The sequence below is a fragment of the Patiria miniata genome, unplaced genomic scaffold (assembly GCF_015706575.1).
Source record: "Patiria miniata isolate m_02_andy unplaced genomic scaffold, ASM1570657v1 HiC_scaffold_5, whole genome shotgun sequence".
Lineage (NCBI taxonomy): Eukaryota > Metazoa > Echinodermata > Asteroidea > Valvatida > Asterinidae > Patiria > Patiria miniata.
This window is the reverse complement of record NW_024037072.1, coordinates 39,555,118-39,572,769: the sequence shown is the minus strand read 5'-3', so window position 1 is coordinate 39,572,769 and position 17,652 is coordinate 39,555,118. Positions and strand designations below refer to the sequence as shown.

At 41.0% G+C, this 17,652-nt stretch overlaps 1 protein-coding gene across 2 annotated transcripts; it reads right to left on the bottom strand.

The window, feature by feature from the left end:
* Positions 1-3,567: 3,567 nt before the first annotated feature.
* Positions 3,568-15,796, bottom strand: LOC119741226 (cholesterol 24-hydroxylase-like). Of its 2 annotated transcripts, none has more exons than XM_038216964.1 (13): positions 15,621-15,796; positions 15,167-15,244; positions 11,507-11,588; positions 10,672-10,832; positions 10,184-10,391; positions 9,236-9,349; positions 8,329-8,563; positions 8,002-8,074; positions 7,426-7,510; positions 6,835-6,945; positions 6,310-6,398; positions 5,859-5,925; positions 3,568-5,364 (listed from the first exon to the last, which is right to left on the bottom strand). In XM_038216964.1, the coding sequence occupies exons 1-13, from the start codon at positions 15,764-15,766 to the stop codon at positions 5,224-5,226; spliced, it is 1,590 nt and encodes a 529-aa protein (XP_038072892.1). In that variant the 5' UTR covers positions 15,767-15,796; the 3' UTR covers positions 3,568-5,223. The 2 variants fall into 2 exon arrangements, with proteins under 2 accessions (XP_038072892.1, XP_038072893.1); XM_038216965.1 differs by having other exon boundaries at positions 3,570-5,364; positions 10,184-10,322.
* Between the last annotated feature and the right edge of the window lie 1,856 nt (positions 15,797-17,652).

Genomic DNA, 17,652 nt, shown 5'->3' with positions numbered 1-17,652 from the left:
TCAGTTTCTCAATCAAGACATCTGCTCCTGCATTGAACTGCCGCATCAATCCCTGGAGGTACCTGGATAAACACGTTAAACCTTGGCGCAATTAGTCACGAAAATCAGACGTAAAAAGGCGGTTTATCTTGTGCTGATAACACAGAATGAAAGTATTTATGGAAATTGTCGAATCAACTATTTCATTGATGTTCGAGTAAGGAGTGGGATGTTTTTAAATAGTTAAAATGTTATTCCGCAATGTTTCAGTTGAAAACTCGCTAAGTTGATTTGAAAGTACACTTTGAAACGGTTTGCACCAGTAACACCATTCCAGCCATCACCATAACCACGTCGCAAATAACAAAATACTTTGTACATCAGATTTACTTTCTGTTGAATGCAGGGTTGAGGAGTGCTCTTTTGGCATCGTGGGTGACGGGGTTGGCATCTACTGCAATCCCCGAGCCAAAGAATCTCAGCCCAAATACCCAGCCGAAAATCCTATACACAGAGGACGGCTTCAGATGTGTGGACGTGCACAGAATTTCCTACAAAAAGTATTGAAACGTGACATTGTTAAAAAAGTTTACTTTATTCACAAATGCTTTGACCCTACTGTGATTAATTTAATATACCTCACATTTTGTCAACATACATTTCGCATTTTGTGTACCCACTGGTCTTGTCCCTTTGTATACTCAAATTTCTTGTATGACCTTTGCACATTCACTCACCTTTTCAAATAACATACAATGCCCTCCAAATAGAAAAGAAATTTTTATGGGGTCATATGCATCAATGTAGTTTAACCTAAAGCAGACAATAACGAACGTTCCATGTGATCCTGGTGTCATGTTATGGGAACAGTGCATGTCACGGTTGCGGGGCATTTGTGGGTTTTTTCTCGCAACTTTTCTTGTGTAATATTAATTAAGTACCCCTCTACGTCAATCGATCACACAAAAAGTAAAACGCTTATTATTTTAAGAAAGTTCACCTTTACAAAATCGGCATCAAGAACCACCACCACCGCGCTGAAGTAAAAGAAGACGTGAAACACTGGACCACACTGTCGCATGCTAAATCAAACCAGCAAATAAGTGAATAGATAAATAAAAATTCAAAGTTGATTTAAAAAAAAATTGAGATTCAAGTGCCTGCTTTACATTTTCTTTACTCAACGAAAATTGGTTTAATTATTTATCCACCTATTTATGTTTTTGTTTTAAACTGAGGTGGATAACTTTGGTATCTTTACTTTTTACACAAAGGCACTGAGTAGAAAGTATAAGGTTATTTTGGTATAAATTTCAAGTGATCCTATATGCTTTTAAAACACCCGCCCATTAATAGAGAAGGCAACCGCCCGATAACTGCTTTTGGTTTTACATGTAATATTCTGCTGGAATAAAGATACCACCATGTTTGGGAGTACATCCTTGAAAATGATCTTCCATTAATTCTATGCCCAACTTAGTCAGCAATAGTGCGTCTGATTCGGTCAGCTGCTCTAAAAGCTACGAAGCTTAAACACCTTTTGGTAACAAGTTGATTTTTCCATGATGATGCATGGAAAGCCTGTTTACATATCATCCTTGGAATGTTAAAGAGTGCATAAACAATGTGCTTACATGTCAACAAATGCTTCTGAGGTTGCCATATTCCTCTTTTTATAGGAAAACACCCAGTCCACATGACCATTAAAGAATCTGTTTTACAAAGAAAACAAAACTAACCAGTTAAAACAGGAACAGTTTAGGACACCTCCCTTTTTGTCCTTGTTCCCTACAACAATGACTTTTGCAAATACTGTCAAATTTTCCAATATGACTTTTGCAGCCCCAAGCAGTATTTTTTTTTTATTATTAACTCTCGGTTTTTGTAATTTTGTATGATGCGACTTTCTTGCCTGTTATAGCACTAATAGAGATAACTGATGCTTCAGGTGCTGTCACCATGATTATCTTCATAGATAAATTACCCTGACCTCTTTCTCTTTAAAAATGGCTGCATGTAGGCTTGGAAGTAACATAACCCTGGCACGATAGCTCAGGCCAACTTTAACCCTAACGGAGGGTATTAACCTTAGCTGAGGGCACTGAGCCCTAACGGATCGTAACCCTAACGTGTTGGCAACCCTAACGGATCGTAACCCTAACGGAGGGTAACCCTAATAAAACGTAACCCTAACTGGAATGGTTGAAAGGGGGGGGGGGGGTTGCTGTTGAAACTTCGTGCGCTATGGTGGGGTTGGTGGATGGGGGATGGATGGGGGGGGGGGTAATCCATTAAAGACAATGATCCTGCTAAATATAACCTTCCATGACAATGAAACAATTCCTCCCCACCCTTGGAGATATTTGCTTTTCTAGATAACCACGCCCACCCCAGAAAAAGGAAGTTAATATTCAAATAATAAACAAAAAACATAGAAATCAAGCAAACAAAATAGAAATTAATGCTCTCGTGTGCTCACCAAACAACCCATACACCCACACCCACGAACATTTTGGCAAAAATAGAATTTTATTCAATGATGCTAGCGTCTTTCTGACTCTAAGTCCAATTTCGCATACACAGATTCCCAAGGAATTCTCTGGGCAGAAGTAAAAAAAGAATACAACTGCCAAAATTGTCTTTACCCATAAATGAACTTAGGTACTAGGAATCTAAACTGATAACTGATCTTTATTCTAAATTGCCCCACTTCCGCATTAAAGTACACGCTTTATAACTATATTTCAGTTTGGGACTCAGTGTAGCCTACTATATAAATGATATTGGTTTGCACTTACCCTCGTCTGGGTGGCGATGGAATGTGGGCATATTTCAGGTGTTGATAATGGACGAATAGAACAAACGCAGCAAGCAGCAAACCAATACAAGCCAACAGCGTAACAACGACCAACATCAAACAGGTTGTCAGTGATAGAACGGCCATTTTGAATTGTATATGCATGGGACTAGACAGAGATTGTGACTGCAGCCCTGTACACAATAATATCGTGTCGACCCATGGTACTCCATTGCATGACTCGCTCTACCAAACAATCTTAAACCTTGACCGACGAAATATGCAAGTGATCCGTAAATAGTACGAAAAACAGTACGAACAGACTTTTGACCCTCCCAAAATTCAGATGATAATTATAGCAGCCTCTAAGAAGTTACTTGTAGTGAAAAAAAAAAAAATATCACAGTCTGCCATAATTGGATCCGTCTGACAAACATGAATGCCGAAAGTGGATGGGTAAAAAAGCCAAAGAAAGTGCGGGATTTCGGATAGAACAAAAAGAGGAGGAAGAAGAGAAACAATGTGGGAATAAAAACAAAGCTTTTCCGCAACTTTGCAGAAACCCCAACCTAAGAAAGCTAACATTAAGCACAAGTTACAAACTAGATGTATATCGATCTATTTGATGAACAGAACACAGGGCTTTTCCGCATTACGAGTTTTAAAGAGTTGATTATTTTGTGCCCATGTGCAGTCAGTTTGATGTTCAATTATATGTATGAACAAAGTTCCATGACTTATATAAACTTATTTAGTTGTTAAGTTGTGCAGTTCTCTATATACAAGTAGGACAATGCTCTCTAAATAAAATCTTATACTAGAACCATTTTCTACCCACCGAGTTTTATGACGATTCAACCCATCCCTTACACGTGTTTTCAAATAGTGAATTTTGTTTTGATGAAGTCATCACGACGATACACATTTGTCATTCTTCGTGCAAATATTTATCACCTAACGTATTAACAACCTTACTTTGAATTTAGGATGATCTGGTTTTGAGATATGTCTTAGGTTTAAAAATAAACAAATCATCAATTCACATCGTTAAGTCATTATGTCATTAACATTTATAATAACACACCCGTATATTTATTATAACACACCCGTATCTAGGTACGTATTACAAATTAATCCAATCTGACTATCAGTACACTATATAAAATCTAAAAAACATGCACTTTTAAGATGACATCACATGACCCATGTTTAGGTCATCATGACGTCACTTGTCTAGAACCAACTTTGGTGTGGAGTATTTGTCTTTGCATAGTTTAAAGTCAATCCAATATTATTTTATGCCTAATTATGAGAGCTGAACAAATTATACCAATTGAAAATACATATAAGAATTAATTGATGACATCATCATGACGTCACTTCCAATTTTACATACTAGTAGCAGTATCTATTAACACACCAAGTTTCAAGGAGGATGGGACTTATTCTTTTTGTGCAAATAGCAGACCTATTACCAAAATAATATTGAATTTAGCATGTTCTGTTTGTGAGACATGACTGTAAAGTTCTAAAATTTAAAAATCATTAAAAAACACACACGGTGATAGTATATCCTGACGTCACCTTTTACCTAATCCACATTCCGGTCTACTATACATACCAAGTTTGAACCCAATCGCACTCGCATTTCTCTGCATATAGGACTTGAAAATATCATGTACGTTTCAGATGGGGTCAGATGTCCTACGACGACGTCATCATGACGTAATTTAACCTATAACACATCCCGGTCTACCAACATACTAAGATTCAACCCAATCGGACATAAAGTTCTGTACATTTAGGACTTAAAATATGCACCTTAAAGTTTTGATAACAGTGGATAAATTCACTGTTGTGGCGACAAAAAAGGTGCAATCTTGTAGATACTAGGCTAGACTGTAACTTTACCCACCTAACCACCACAAACGGTACTACGGAGGGATCGTCCAGTGCAAGTCATGTCTTGACAACATACGGATTGTTTAGCTAATAGAGACCGAAACTGGTTTTAAATATCACCACGTCTAATATAGTTTGGACAGTTATTCAACCATTAAAAACAACCATAAAGGAATATAACCTATGCTTCTTTATTTACTACCCTTCTTGAACTAAAAACAAAATGCGATTATACAGAAAAATCCTTTACCGGTTATCAACGTGAAATAGTATAAAATCACAGCTTAAAAATTACCAAACCTTAAGAGTACTTAATGGAACTTATGAAATATACTTCTAAAGTACGTGCTAGTGGTGCTTGCCGCACTGTGATGTTTGGTCTAACAATATTTATTAAACTACAGACTACTGATTCAAATTCAAGCTCCGGTCTCAGTACAAATTCTTCCTCAAACCTAATATATCACTATAAAACGTTACGTATTCTTATGTTGAGTCATTGTTATAACTGTGAGATATGCGACTGTTTTTGAGCTCCGAAAGTTCTATTCCGCAAGTCGTAAGTAGTTCCTGCATCTGCCCATCGGTTTCAGAGTGACCTCGTCTAGTATCTCGTGAGCTTGTCCGGGCACCAGGTCAAAGTTGAACTTGTGAAGCAATCTGGCCAATAAAACTCGAGCCTCGATCTGTAGGAAAAATCAGACAAATATTAACAGACAAAAATGTCTTTATTATAAAAAATACGACATACGATAATATCTGTGATGCTAGAGTTTGTGCCATATGTTTATTCTCATTCCCACAAAGGGTTTGTGTCGCAGGATGATATGTACTGTTTTCTCTTCTTATTTATTCGATGATACGCCCGAAATGAAAGACATATTAGATCGAAACATCACTTACAAAGTGGTAATACCACTTTTTATTCATTAATGCCGTATGGTACATACAATTGCGACCCGCCCCCTAACATTGGCAGTTTAAAAAAATATGTTTCAGGAGAATTGATTTCGTTTTCTTTTAAAGAGAAACCAACAGATGGGTGTGAATAGCCTCAACAACCCTTCAAAGAAATCATGGAGAGACAAAAACCAAATCTGTTAACTGATATTAGAGTTATCTAATGCTGCACTGTTGAAATTCTCCGTTGAGACTCGTAATTCATCATCCGAATACTCACCAATGCAAACTGCTGGCCAATGCAGTTATGGCGTCCCAGTGAAAAGGGAAAATATGCATATTGTGGTCTGCGAAACAAAATAATAATTATTGTTATTCATCATTGGGGAGTGGGGACCGACTTGCAGTATGCACAATTCAGAGACGTCATTGCCCATCGGAGCAATTCGGCACAGTTTACATCTTAGAATAATTAGACTTCGAAATAAAGCTGGATTTTTATAGGGATGGATATTTGATGGGATTTTCCCATCTTTTCCTTGATGGTCCCTGACCAGCAAATCTGTAATAAATAAAATTACTAAATTAAATTCGTTTCTGACACTTGCATAATGAATTAACTTGAAAGGGCCTAGTATCCAGTTCGGCATAGGCCTCTTATATTATTTAGGACCCTTACCACGATAAAATATTAACGGCCTTGTTATTTATGACGCATACAAGGTACTTACTTGTCATCACTGGCCTTGAAGCGATCGGGATCAAACTGCAATGGGTCGTGAAAATACTCCTCCATTCTTGCCATAACGTAGGTGTTGACCTGATGCAAACAGTGTTGATACAAAAAACCGAGCTTATCAATAGAGTATTCTTTTTAGTATGAAGGTTTAAATAAATCAAAATACTGCTCAATTGTTGTTCAGGCTCTTCTGTCGAGCAGCAAAAACTTTTTGCTTGTCTTTAAAGGTTCCGGCACAAAAAAGAAAAAAAGAAAAGGAAACAACTTTGAGATGATAACTGCGATCAAACATAACACACGACTTCATGTGTAATGTGCCATGAGTTAGCAAGACAGATTTCGTCCACGCATACAAGCAATTGAGACTTAAATGTGGAAGAAAACCCACGTTTAATTATTAATGATGTGGTTTTGAAGTATACATAAATACAAAGAAGCAATCATAAACAATACTGTTCAGTGAAGACTTTCTAGGAAATCTACAACAGTTTGAACAAAGACAGTTTCATGTACTTACCATAACCATGCTTCCTTTAGGTATCTTGTAACCTTTGACATTGACGTCACCAGCCATCTCCCTCATAGTCCCGGTTACTGGTGGCCACAGCCGAAGGACCTCTTTGAACACCTTTGTAAAATTGGAAGTGAACTTTAGTAAATGTGAATCGGTATTATTTTTCCATGACAAGGTATTCTTGGAACTTAATGTGAAGTTTATTGCAAATCTGTGGTGTTTGCCCATGATAGATTGACGCACCCTCAAGCTAAGTTGAAAAACAAATCGTCTACACATCGACTAGAAAATTACTTCCGAAGGACCAGGCACTCTTCATCTACAGACACTAAAAAGAAACTATAAGCGTGTGGCTTACGTACTGTAAACATAACAAAGTAACTTGATTTTGGTGGCAAAAGTCAAGCTTGTACAGTCCTATATTAAACAAAGTAAGATTTATTATACGATATTATTTTGTCAAAACGCCAAAAGTAACATTATCTGCTCCGAATAGAATCAGTTTGCCGAACTAAGTGATGGATCTGACGAAGCGAGTGAACTATTGAAGACGCCTTTGGCGTTCCATGAACAACAAACCACACTGTATCTCACCTGCATCATATACGTGAGTTGACTGATGTCAGTGTACTCCAGATATTCCTTGTCCCCCAAAACGGCCTCCACTTCAGTCTTCAGCCTGCAACACAAACAGGTTACCCGTTAGTTTTACAGGTCGACCTGCGATAAAACATGTACTTGTTTGTAACACGACAACAAAATGCCGTGGAATTCAAAAAGTCATTTTACACGTTCCGCAAACATCGGTCATTTTCGGAAACTGGAAGAAAGGTCAAGTCCTACTTTGGTGACCGCTCGATTGTCCGAAAGTTTGATAGTCCGAAGGGCCCATTCGTCCGAAAATAGAATAAGGTTGAATATAATCCGAAGGTTCGATAGTCCAAATAGACGATGAAGTTCGATATTCCGAATTGACAATAAGGTTCAACTGTCCGAATTGACAGCATTGGACATTATTGTCAATTCGGACTATAGTGTGCTTTCGGATTAATGAACCTCCGCACTATTGAACCGTGTTGTTCAACAGACAACGGTGTGAAAGGCCTGTGTTATGTTTCTACCAAACTCCCACATTAATGCCATGTGTGTCGTAAATCAAATGTTATATACCTGTGCATGATCTCAGGGTGATGACCAAGTTCCAACAAAGTGAAGCTAAGGAGATTGGCAGTTGTCTCTTGACCTGATATTTAAATCAAATTCAATAGTACTTGAATTTAATCAGCATTGCATTACACCGAGATCCACAACAATGGCTGCCAAAGCTTTCATGTGAAATGTGAAATATGAAAGGGCGTTGGAGAGACGTTTGTCCAAAAAACGAGATTACAATACATGTATGTATAAGAGAAAACCTTTTAAATCAGAATTTGACTTCAAGAATAATTGGTTTGATAAACACCAACATAAGCAAAATGGACTGCATAGAATGCATACCTGCGATGAAGAACGTTAGAAACTCATCCACCAAACCTTCCATATCGAATTGCCCGTCCCCCTTCAACTGGTCAATTTCTTTCAGGATGTGCGTCAGTATGTCGTTGGGCACCTCCTCCTGTTTCTCAATGGCTCGTAGTCTCTCCTCGATGCATCGACGTCCTGTCTCCCGAAGGAACCTGATGCTTTCCCGGACTTCGTTCTTAATTTTCCTGGCAGCTGGAAATGGATTGATCTGCAACCGATTGGCAAAGGTGTCAAGGAACCGATGAAGTCAAATTTAGGCAGTTGCGAAACAACTACAGAAAGTATAAATTAGCAAAATAAAAATGATAAAATACATGCATTAATAACTAATTAAAAGCGCTAAATCTCCCGACTGCTTCGGTCAGGATTCAAGCAGAAGACATTAGCTTCTCGCACTCCTGCACTGACAAGGGCGGATCCGGGGGGGGGGGCAAAGGGGGCCATGCCCCCCCCCCAAAAAAAAACAATCAATTTGTGTGTGGGTGTGTTTGTGTGTGTGTGTGACTTCGCAATAAAAGCAGGCAATGAGTACACCACCATCTTTTCCAAAAAAAAAACATTGGTAAAAATGGTCAGAAATTCCCTCAGTTCGCACCACAGAGCATCTAGAATCCTTTATTAAGCGGGCCCCGAACCACACACCGTATTTTTTTTTGGACCCCCCCCCCCCGAAAAAAAACCCCAAAACAAATTTTGTTCTGGATCCGCCTTGTGCACTGAGTGCATGGGTGCATGGTGGAAATGTATCATTGCCTTGAAAAGCAATTAGTATTCACACCCTTTCGAGATTGAGCTCGAATAGCTAGTATGTGTGACAGTGACATTTTACGGTCGGGTTGGTTTTGGTTTCGGGTCGGGTTTGCAAATCTTCGGCCTATACCTCGGTCATAGGGGAAGTCATAGCGACGGCCAATCCCCTGAAGCTCATCGTAATCGCTTGGTTGAATATCGACTTATCATCACGTGTGGCCTTGAGATCCATCCCGAAAGCAACCTGGCGACAAAGACAACGTGTTGATGAGTCTACAGTACTTGAAACAACGAAAACTCGTATTTCCCATACAAACCATGCTCGCTAGCGAGGTTCGTCTTACTAAGTATCAGACTACCTTGGCAAATCAAGTCCCCACAACTAAATTTGACACCCTGTTGTTAGCCAATCAGACTATCTGCGTAGTGTGACGCTTTCCCACGCACTGAATATTCATGGCTTGTTCATTGGTAGGAAAAGGTGTTAGCATTAGGTGCCTTTTTTCGGCTACCAAAATATGGCGAGCGTTGTGTACCTATAATTATGAACGAAATGTCGAGGATTTTTTGGAAGAGAATTTCCATTAATGCCCTTAATTAATGGGGATATTGTTTGTAAGAGTGAGGACTGGGTAGGCCATGAGTTGCTTCATGTCCTACTCGGTGGCAGCAGCTAAGGCATGCCTTGTATGTAGCCCAAGGTAGAGACGGTAACCTGAAGGTTGTCTGACTGTACCTTGGAGGAATCTGATTACCCACAATTTGTGTTGATTAATGGGCCTATCTGGTTTGTAAGTGACTACATATACACGTGCACGCACTAGCGCCCATTTGCTGCAAAATGCCATTTTGTACTTCTTCCCCTCCTAGTGGTTTCGAGTGCTACCCCGTGTGTAGCCGGCGTGTTTTAAGTTGAAATGACGTCGCACTTACGAACCGGATTTGGAAGCGTCTTGAAAAATCAATCGCCATCTTGCGCAAGGTCAAAATTGTAAGTATAATGTCGGTTTGCCAAGGCACCGTCTTGAGACATACACGAGTAAGACCACCACAGCGAGGATCTGTGAAACAGTTTTACCTTAGCAATGACATCCAGAGTGGTTCTGTTGAACTCATCCAACATGGCGACCTTCGTCTTACCATCAGCCTTGTGGCTCAGCTTGTCAATCAAGACATCGGCTCCTGCATTGAACTGCCGCATCATACCCTGAAGGTATCTGGATAAACACATTAAACCTTGGAAGTCACGAAACCAATGCGTAAAGAGAAAGTTCATCTTTTCTCCGCTGAAAAAAAGGGAATATTTATAGAAATTGTCGAATACAATATTTTATTATGTGTTATACAATGTGCTATACATAAAGTAAAGGGATGCTCCTAAATAATACAAATTGCATTTTGCAATGTTTCAATCTAAAGCTTTTAGGAATAATATGATGTTTGAAATTCGCTAAAACGATTTGAAAATTCACTTTAAAACGGTTATCACCAGCAACACCTTGTCTGTCATCAGAAAATTTCCATAATCACGTCGCAAATAATACAAATAATTTACATCAGATTTACTTTCTGTGGAATGCAGGGTTGAGGAGTGCTCTTTTGGCATCGTGGGTGACAGGGTTGGTATCTGCTGCAATCCCCGAGCCAAGGAATCTCGTCCCAAAAACCCGGACGAAAATCCTATAAATAGAGGACGGCTTCTGATGTGTGGACGTGCACAGAATGTCCTAGAAGGTGGAAACAAATTAACTTATATAAAACTGTATTATACTTTGCGAATACAATTTTAGTTTATTTAACGATGCTTTGACCCTCAACTATTAGAGTGCGTTTGATTACTTCCCCCGCGCTTACTCGCGCAAGCGCGACAGCGTTCAATTTACCTCTCACGTGACTTCTCGCGCTTACTCGAGCCTGGCCCAAGTAACCGACTCGCCGAGCCGGTTAATACTTGGGTAAGTCACTAGGGACATGCAATAAACATGGCTGCTAAAACGTGACGTCCGGCGGGCGCCTCAGGCCGTGTCCGAAACCCGCTTCCAGAGCTACGGCTACGTCTATTGTCAGCGCGCCCCGCGTATTTTCAATGGGCGTGGACCTAGACCTAGCTCTAGACAGTTGATTTGGATGCAGCGTGTGTCATGTCAAAGTTCAACTTTCCAGTTCTTGCACGAAACTTTACCCGAAACCGTTCGTTTATTTAGCTCCATTGCGCATTTCTGTCATCACGCGGGGAGCCAGGCGTGAGTAAGCTGAAAGACGTAATCGAACGCACTCATTAGTACTTAACCGTCCAATTTGTTTTTGTTATTACCTACTCATATTCTACGCAGAGCTTTCACAAAAATAAAATTGTGTTCATTCAGGTATTGGATGTTCTTACTGTCAATTAAGAACTCACCTTTACGAAATCGGACTCAAGAACCACCACCATCGGGCTGAAGTAGAAAAAGATGTGAAACACTGGACCACACTCTCGCATGCTAAATCAAAACAGAAATATATACATTGCAAGTCTTTTCCATTTGTTAGTTTTTGGTTTCTTTTGGAAAGAAAATACAAAGTGGGATTCAAGCGGTAAAACTGATTTTCTTGAAGAGCGGCTGCTTTTTCTGTACTCCACGAAAATTGGTATATTTGTTTCTTTATTTGTTCAATAATTTATGTTTTTGTATTAAACTGAGGTGGTATCTTTACTTTCTACCTTGAGATGGATGTGAATTTTAGTCAAGTTTTGTTTAGTCTAGCCTGCCAACTCGTTTGTTAAATATAAGATCAAAGTGTGGGGTGCTGTGGTCCAATGGTTACGGTTTTCGACTCGTGTACCGTGGTATATGGGTTCGAATCCTGACTGTGGGCACATGGTGTTTGCTCTCTTGAGCAAGGCACTTCGGATGGAAGTAAAGCCATGTGTTGTGTAATGCATGCTAAAGTACCAAGTAACCTTCATCGCTAAAAGAAGTGTTTGCCCCTGTGTTTTCTGGCAGTGGCTGCAATATGCTCCACAACACTTTTTATACCCTTGTAGGGTGCTACATAATGGGTCACATAATTATTTCTCATAAACTTCATTTACCTGTCTCAAATAATATACATAATTTCCAACGCCTTCAGTACTTAATTGTTGGTAGATATACGTGCGCCATAGGACTCCGGTATTATTATTAAAGTATGCATAATGTTAAACTATATAGCGCCCCTTGCAGCAACATGGCAGCTGCATTTGCTTTACGACCAAGTCCAGTTGACAACCGTGACGCGCATGCCACAGCTGTCGGCGCAAGTCGAGCAGGAAGTTCAAGCGAGAAGAAAAGATGGATTCTACTTCAGTGAACACAATAATTGATCAAATTATTATGCACAGAAATCAATCAAATGTAAAATACTCGTTTTTAAAGCCGGTGCGGAAGGAGATGCTCATGGCCTCTCAGGATATTCCGTCCCCCGGATGATATTCCTGGTTTTGCCTGGATATTGTGCCCCGGACAGTTTCCCCTAGCCTCTAGTGTCCCCACTAGGATATACTAGTATCCCACAGAATGTTGTGTCCCATGCAGAGGAAACCTTTAATTTCAAGTCTGGAACCCAGACACGGGGTCCTTTAGTCCCTGAAGTAATAGTTTAAAAACTGAGCTCATACAACAAATCTGATTATGCTTTTCAGCAGATTACCTATGCAGATTTTGTCTATGCCATCATGGAGGTAGAGTGAAGGCGAGCCGAAGGAGGGTGCCCTGCTAAGAAGGGCCGGGGATGGAATAGTGTCACCACCATGATCGACCTTGATGGATGCAACCCAGTAAATAGGCAAAACCCGTCCGCCTTGCCCATGAGTAAACGTTAAACACTAGAATTATTCTATATTAGGGAGTCTGAGAGCCATATGGAAGTGGAACATTGAATAGATATGGCAACGAACCTCTGGCCTGACTTGTGTATTCCAATTTCGAGTATTTTGAATGCAAGGGAACCAGAAAGTGGCACTATTTAGCCATGTTAGGCCCCCTAAAAAATTCGGTCTCTGGTCAGACCAAAGTTCCGGAATTGACGCGGCCACGCGGCTTTTTGTTTTTTGTTTTTTGCTTTTTTTTGTTTTCTTCAAGCTTGGAGTGTACAGACAAGGTGGGTACTATTTTGCTTTTTTGGTGTCCTCATGTACATTGGTGTTCTCCATAATTTGCCTTGGTACTTTCGATCATTTGCCTTGGTGCAATTTCCCATTCCTTGGTGCTCTTTGGTAAAAAAAAATTGAGGAGCTGCGGAAATAGAGGGCGCTGTTGGAGCTACCGCGGAACATTTTGGAAAAAAAAAAGATCGACGCGCATGATTAAAATCGACGCGCGCGCTGACCAGAGACCGATTTAATTTTTTTTTTGACCTTAAGGAGAGTTTTTTTTTTTTTAGATTGCTGCGTTTCCACTTGGAAAACATCACTCATTTAGGGGTCGTTTTCTTTGGGTAAGAATTTCCCGAAATGTCATCGGTCAACCCACCAAAAATTTAACAGAAAATGAATGATGGCATGTTGATCATCATTTTTCTGTGCACCCTGAATGCCTGTGAGAGTTTTTTGAGTATTTTAAAAAGAATTTTGAAGTATGGGCCGGGGATTTAACACAGATGTCTTCCTTCCTTCCTTCTGTCCCATAGCGTTACGGCCGGCAGTAAGGGCGACGTTATGATGGCATTTGTCACACAGTTACTCCATTTGTTTCAGTCTTCTGCTGCTCTGAGAAGTTGTGCCCAATTAAGACCAGTCCACTCCTTGATGTTGTCTACCCACAATTTCAGCTGTCTTCCCCTTTTGCGGCTACCATCTGTCCCACCCTCCAGGATCGTGTTTGCGAGACTCCCTTCCATCTTACCATTTGTCCAAACCAGTGCAGTTTTCTCTTTTAGACAATTGTGAATAATCTGTCTTGTTTACCAATGTAGCTGTCCATTAGCTCACGCTCACGTTAGTGGTGTGGTTGAGTAATGAAGCTGGAGCAATTTCCGTGTACAATTCATCTCAAAGGCGTTGATTCTCTTCTCCATCTCTGCTGTTCAGTACTGTCCAGGTCTCACAATCATACAAGAAGATAGATGTTATCAGGGCCCGCAGTAGCTGCATTCTTGATGCCAATGTTCTTATCACGCCAGATCGGTTTCAATTTGGCTAAGGCTGAGGTGGCAGTTGCACTCCTTATTTTGATTTCAGCTACAGATCTTGTATCCTCCGTGATTGTTGAGCCACTTAAACTGGTTGACACACCCATACTTGTTTCACATGACTAGTGTGGACTTTCCATTGCTTTCGTGTAGTTAAGAAAAACCAGTGAAAAAACTCATTTTTCTCAAACTGTGAAAACGCTTTCAACCCAATTTTTTTTCTATGATTCCCTTTAGTGTTTCTCTTCATTCTGCTACAGATAAACCTAACCCAAAAATGCCTCTAAACCTGTTTTCCAGAAATGGGGAAACACTGTGTGGACGTGGGGCAAGTCCACACAACGTCGGTGCTACCTACATTATGTGGACGTCTTTTGTTCGGAAGTCCACACTGCGTATGTAAGACAAGCTCAATCCAACCGATGTCTTTGGGAACGTATTCGCTTGGGTGTACCCTGCATCAGGCTACGCCACCTTGAAAAACCGTAGCGAGACAAAATGAATCCGTGCAAACATGGCGGCTTTATGTGTGAGAAACAATCAAGACTTGCTATTTATACATGACATGACCTAGAAAGAAGATCGATGTTTCGGGTAATTTCGAGCTATAAGTGTTACTTTGTGAGTAATATAAAGTCACTCGTTCACCGTATATACACAATAGGCCGCCATGTTTGTTTGGATTATTTGCGGAGCTATTATATTCAAGATGGCGTAACTTAAAGGTCTATTGAGAGTAGTACTTTAACCCGAGGAAATAACTTCGCAGGAATTCTATGCAGAATTAGTCGGCTCTGGGAATTCTATGGCTGAATTGGTCAGGTTTTTTTTGCAAGCTGTACGAATTAGCTTGAACATCTTTTGAACAAACAAGCTACTTTTTTCAGAAAGAGTGCATAAGCGTACTTACATGTCAGCAAATGCTTCTGCGATTGCCATATTCCTCTTTTTATAGGAAGATATTAAGTCCATATGACCGTTAAAGAATCTGCAATACAAAGAAAACAAAATTAGCCAGTTTCGCGTGTTCTAAAATTTAAAATTTTTAAACGGAGGTTTCTTCTACATTTGTAACTCAGAGAATATATATGTGGATCGACGCTTATGATTCAATGTTATTTATAAGTGCATGTAGTTGACTGCGGTACATTGCATCAGCCTCCCTCTTTTAACAGACCTTGAACTAATTGCAACAAACATGAACTCAGTGGTTTGGAATCCCTGCCCTTCATCACATACACAATTCCCAAGGAAGGGAGAATTTTCGAAATTTGCCAAAATGTTATACCCCCATAAAATTCGCTCGCGGCTTAAGCCCTGCCACCCGTTGAAGTTGAAGTAAAATGGTATTGGTTTGCACTTACCCTCGTCTGGGTGGCGATGGAATGTGGGCATATTTGAGGTGTTGATAATGGACGAATAGAACAAACGCAGCAAGCAGCAAACCAATGCAAGCCACCAGCGTAATAACGACCAACATCAAACAGGTTGTCAGTGACAGGACGGCCATTTTGTCTAGTATGCATTCGACTATTGGCTGCAGCGCTGCACACAGTAATATTGTGTTGACATAATCCCCCTTTGAATGAACTGAACCTTGACCGCAATAGTATGCAACTGTTATGTAAATCATTTTGGTAAAAGGCGGGCATGGCCCGATGATCGATGCAGTGGCGTAGCAAGGTCATTGTTAGTGGTCGGGGTTAAAAATTTCTTGCAAAAGGCACTCGCACATCCACGGTGAAAATATGTAGAGACACGATTTTATTCTCCGGACACTTGGCCTCCGTAAAATCAAATAGTGTCGATGTGCGTTTGTTTATGGGGTAAATCGAGGACAGGCAACATCATCGGTGAATCGATTACAGGAACCAAATCGAGGACGCGGACCTCGATAAGAAAACGTGTACAAAACGAGTGAGAGCTGTTCCGAAAAAGTTGAGAAAAAAGGAAAAGGGAAGAGGAACAAAAGGAAATCCTCGATTTACACCATAAATATGGGTGTACGTGTTCATATTTTCAAACCGTGGACGAAAAATACCAGAGAACAAAAGAGAACAATATCGTCCACGATTCCCATCATACGTCCGCGATTGGGGTTGTGTACGAAACCTATGGGAGTCTTCCTAAAAAGATAGAGTACAAACAAACTGAGGGGCAATATAGGACGTCCACGACCGACGTCTAACACACGTTTGGGTGTGTGTGTGGGGGGGGGGGGGGGGGGGGGGAGCCGCATGGCCCCATCTGTCGATTGGGGCGCGCTGTTCAAAATCGACGATGATTCACACTAGAAACATACAATGGTGTATTTTAGGGGGATACATGCGTAAAATTAAAAGGAAAAAAAACACCCGGAACAGCCGATGGCACAAAAAAAGGGAATTACTTCTGTTTAAAAAGGGCACTTGTTCAGAGAAAAGGGCACTTGTTGAAAAAAGGGCTCAAATTAACAAAATATTGGGTGGGGGGGGGGGGGGAACATCCCCTAACCCCCCCCCCCCCCCCCCGCCACATCTGCTCAATCCCGCCAAAATACCATCTGGAAGGAACGCTGTCTCTCAAGAAGAACAAAGCTCAGCCTGCATACTATAGCCTGGTCCTGTCCATCATGTTGTATTGCTCAGAGTCATGGACCCTCTTCACCGATCGAGCTGGACAGGCGCGGTTCTAGAGCCACTATATTTTTTTGGGGGGGGGGGGCTAGCAAGGTTAGATTTGTTTTGAGGAAGGCGTGCTGAAAGTAGACCGGTTATTTTCTCCGGACACTTAAGCCTCTGAAAATCAATACATGGGGTGTGGGGGGGGGGGGGGCTGATTCAATATTTTCAATGGTGAGCGCTGATAAAATCCTACAATCAGGCACACGATATTAACTAAAAGTGTACAAATGCACCCTTCTCATTTAGGGGAGACCGTTCCCATGTACGTCAAATTCTTACATTTTGCTAGTGCAATTTTTTTTATGGAATTTTTTTTTTTGGGGGGGGGGGCTAGACTAAATGTTTGGGGGGGTTAAGGCCCGCCCTAGCCCTCCCCCCGTCACTGGAGCCCTCCGCCATATCGAGGGTATGAACTGGCAGGATTTTATGAGTAACACAGACCTCCGTCTTCTCACCAACCAACCCCCGGCCTCGCATCTCATTCGTGCTTCACGCTTCTTCGGGTGTTTGGGCATATTGCTCGAGCCGACCCCCCGATGGAGCCTGCTCTTCTGCTGAAGGAGCCTCCCCTCAACGTGCCCCGTCCAAGGGGTCGCCCCTGTTTGCGTTGGACGGATAACTTGGAGGAAGATCTCAGGGCACTGGGGCCAGCCGGTTGGAGACCTGCCCAGAACCGACTTGACTGGAAACTGCGTTATCGAGACGCTATATTGTGCATATTCTAAGAAAGGAG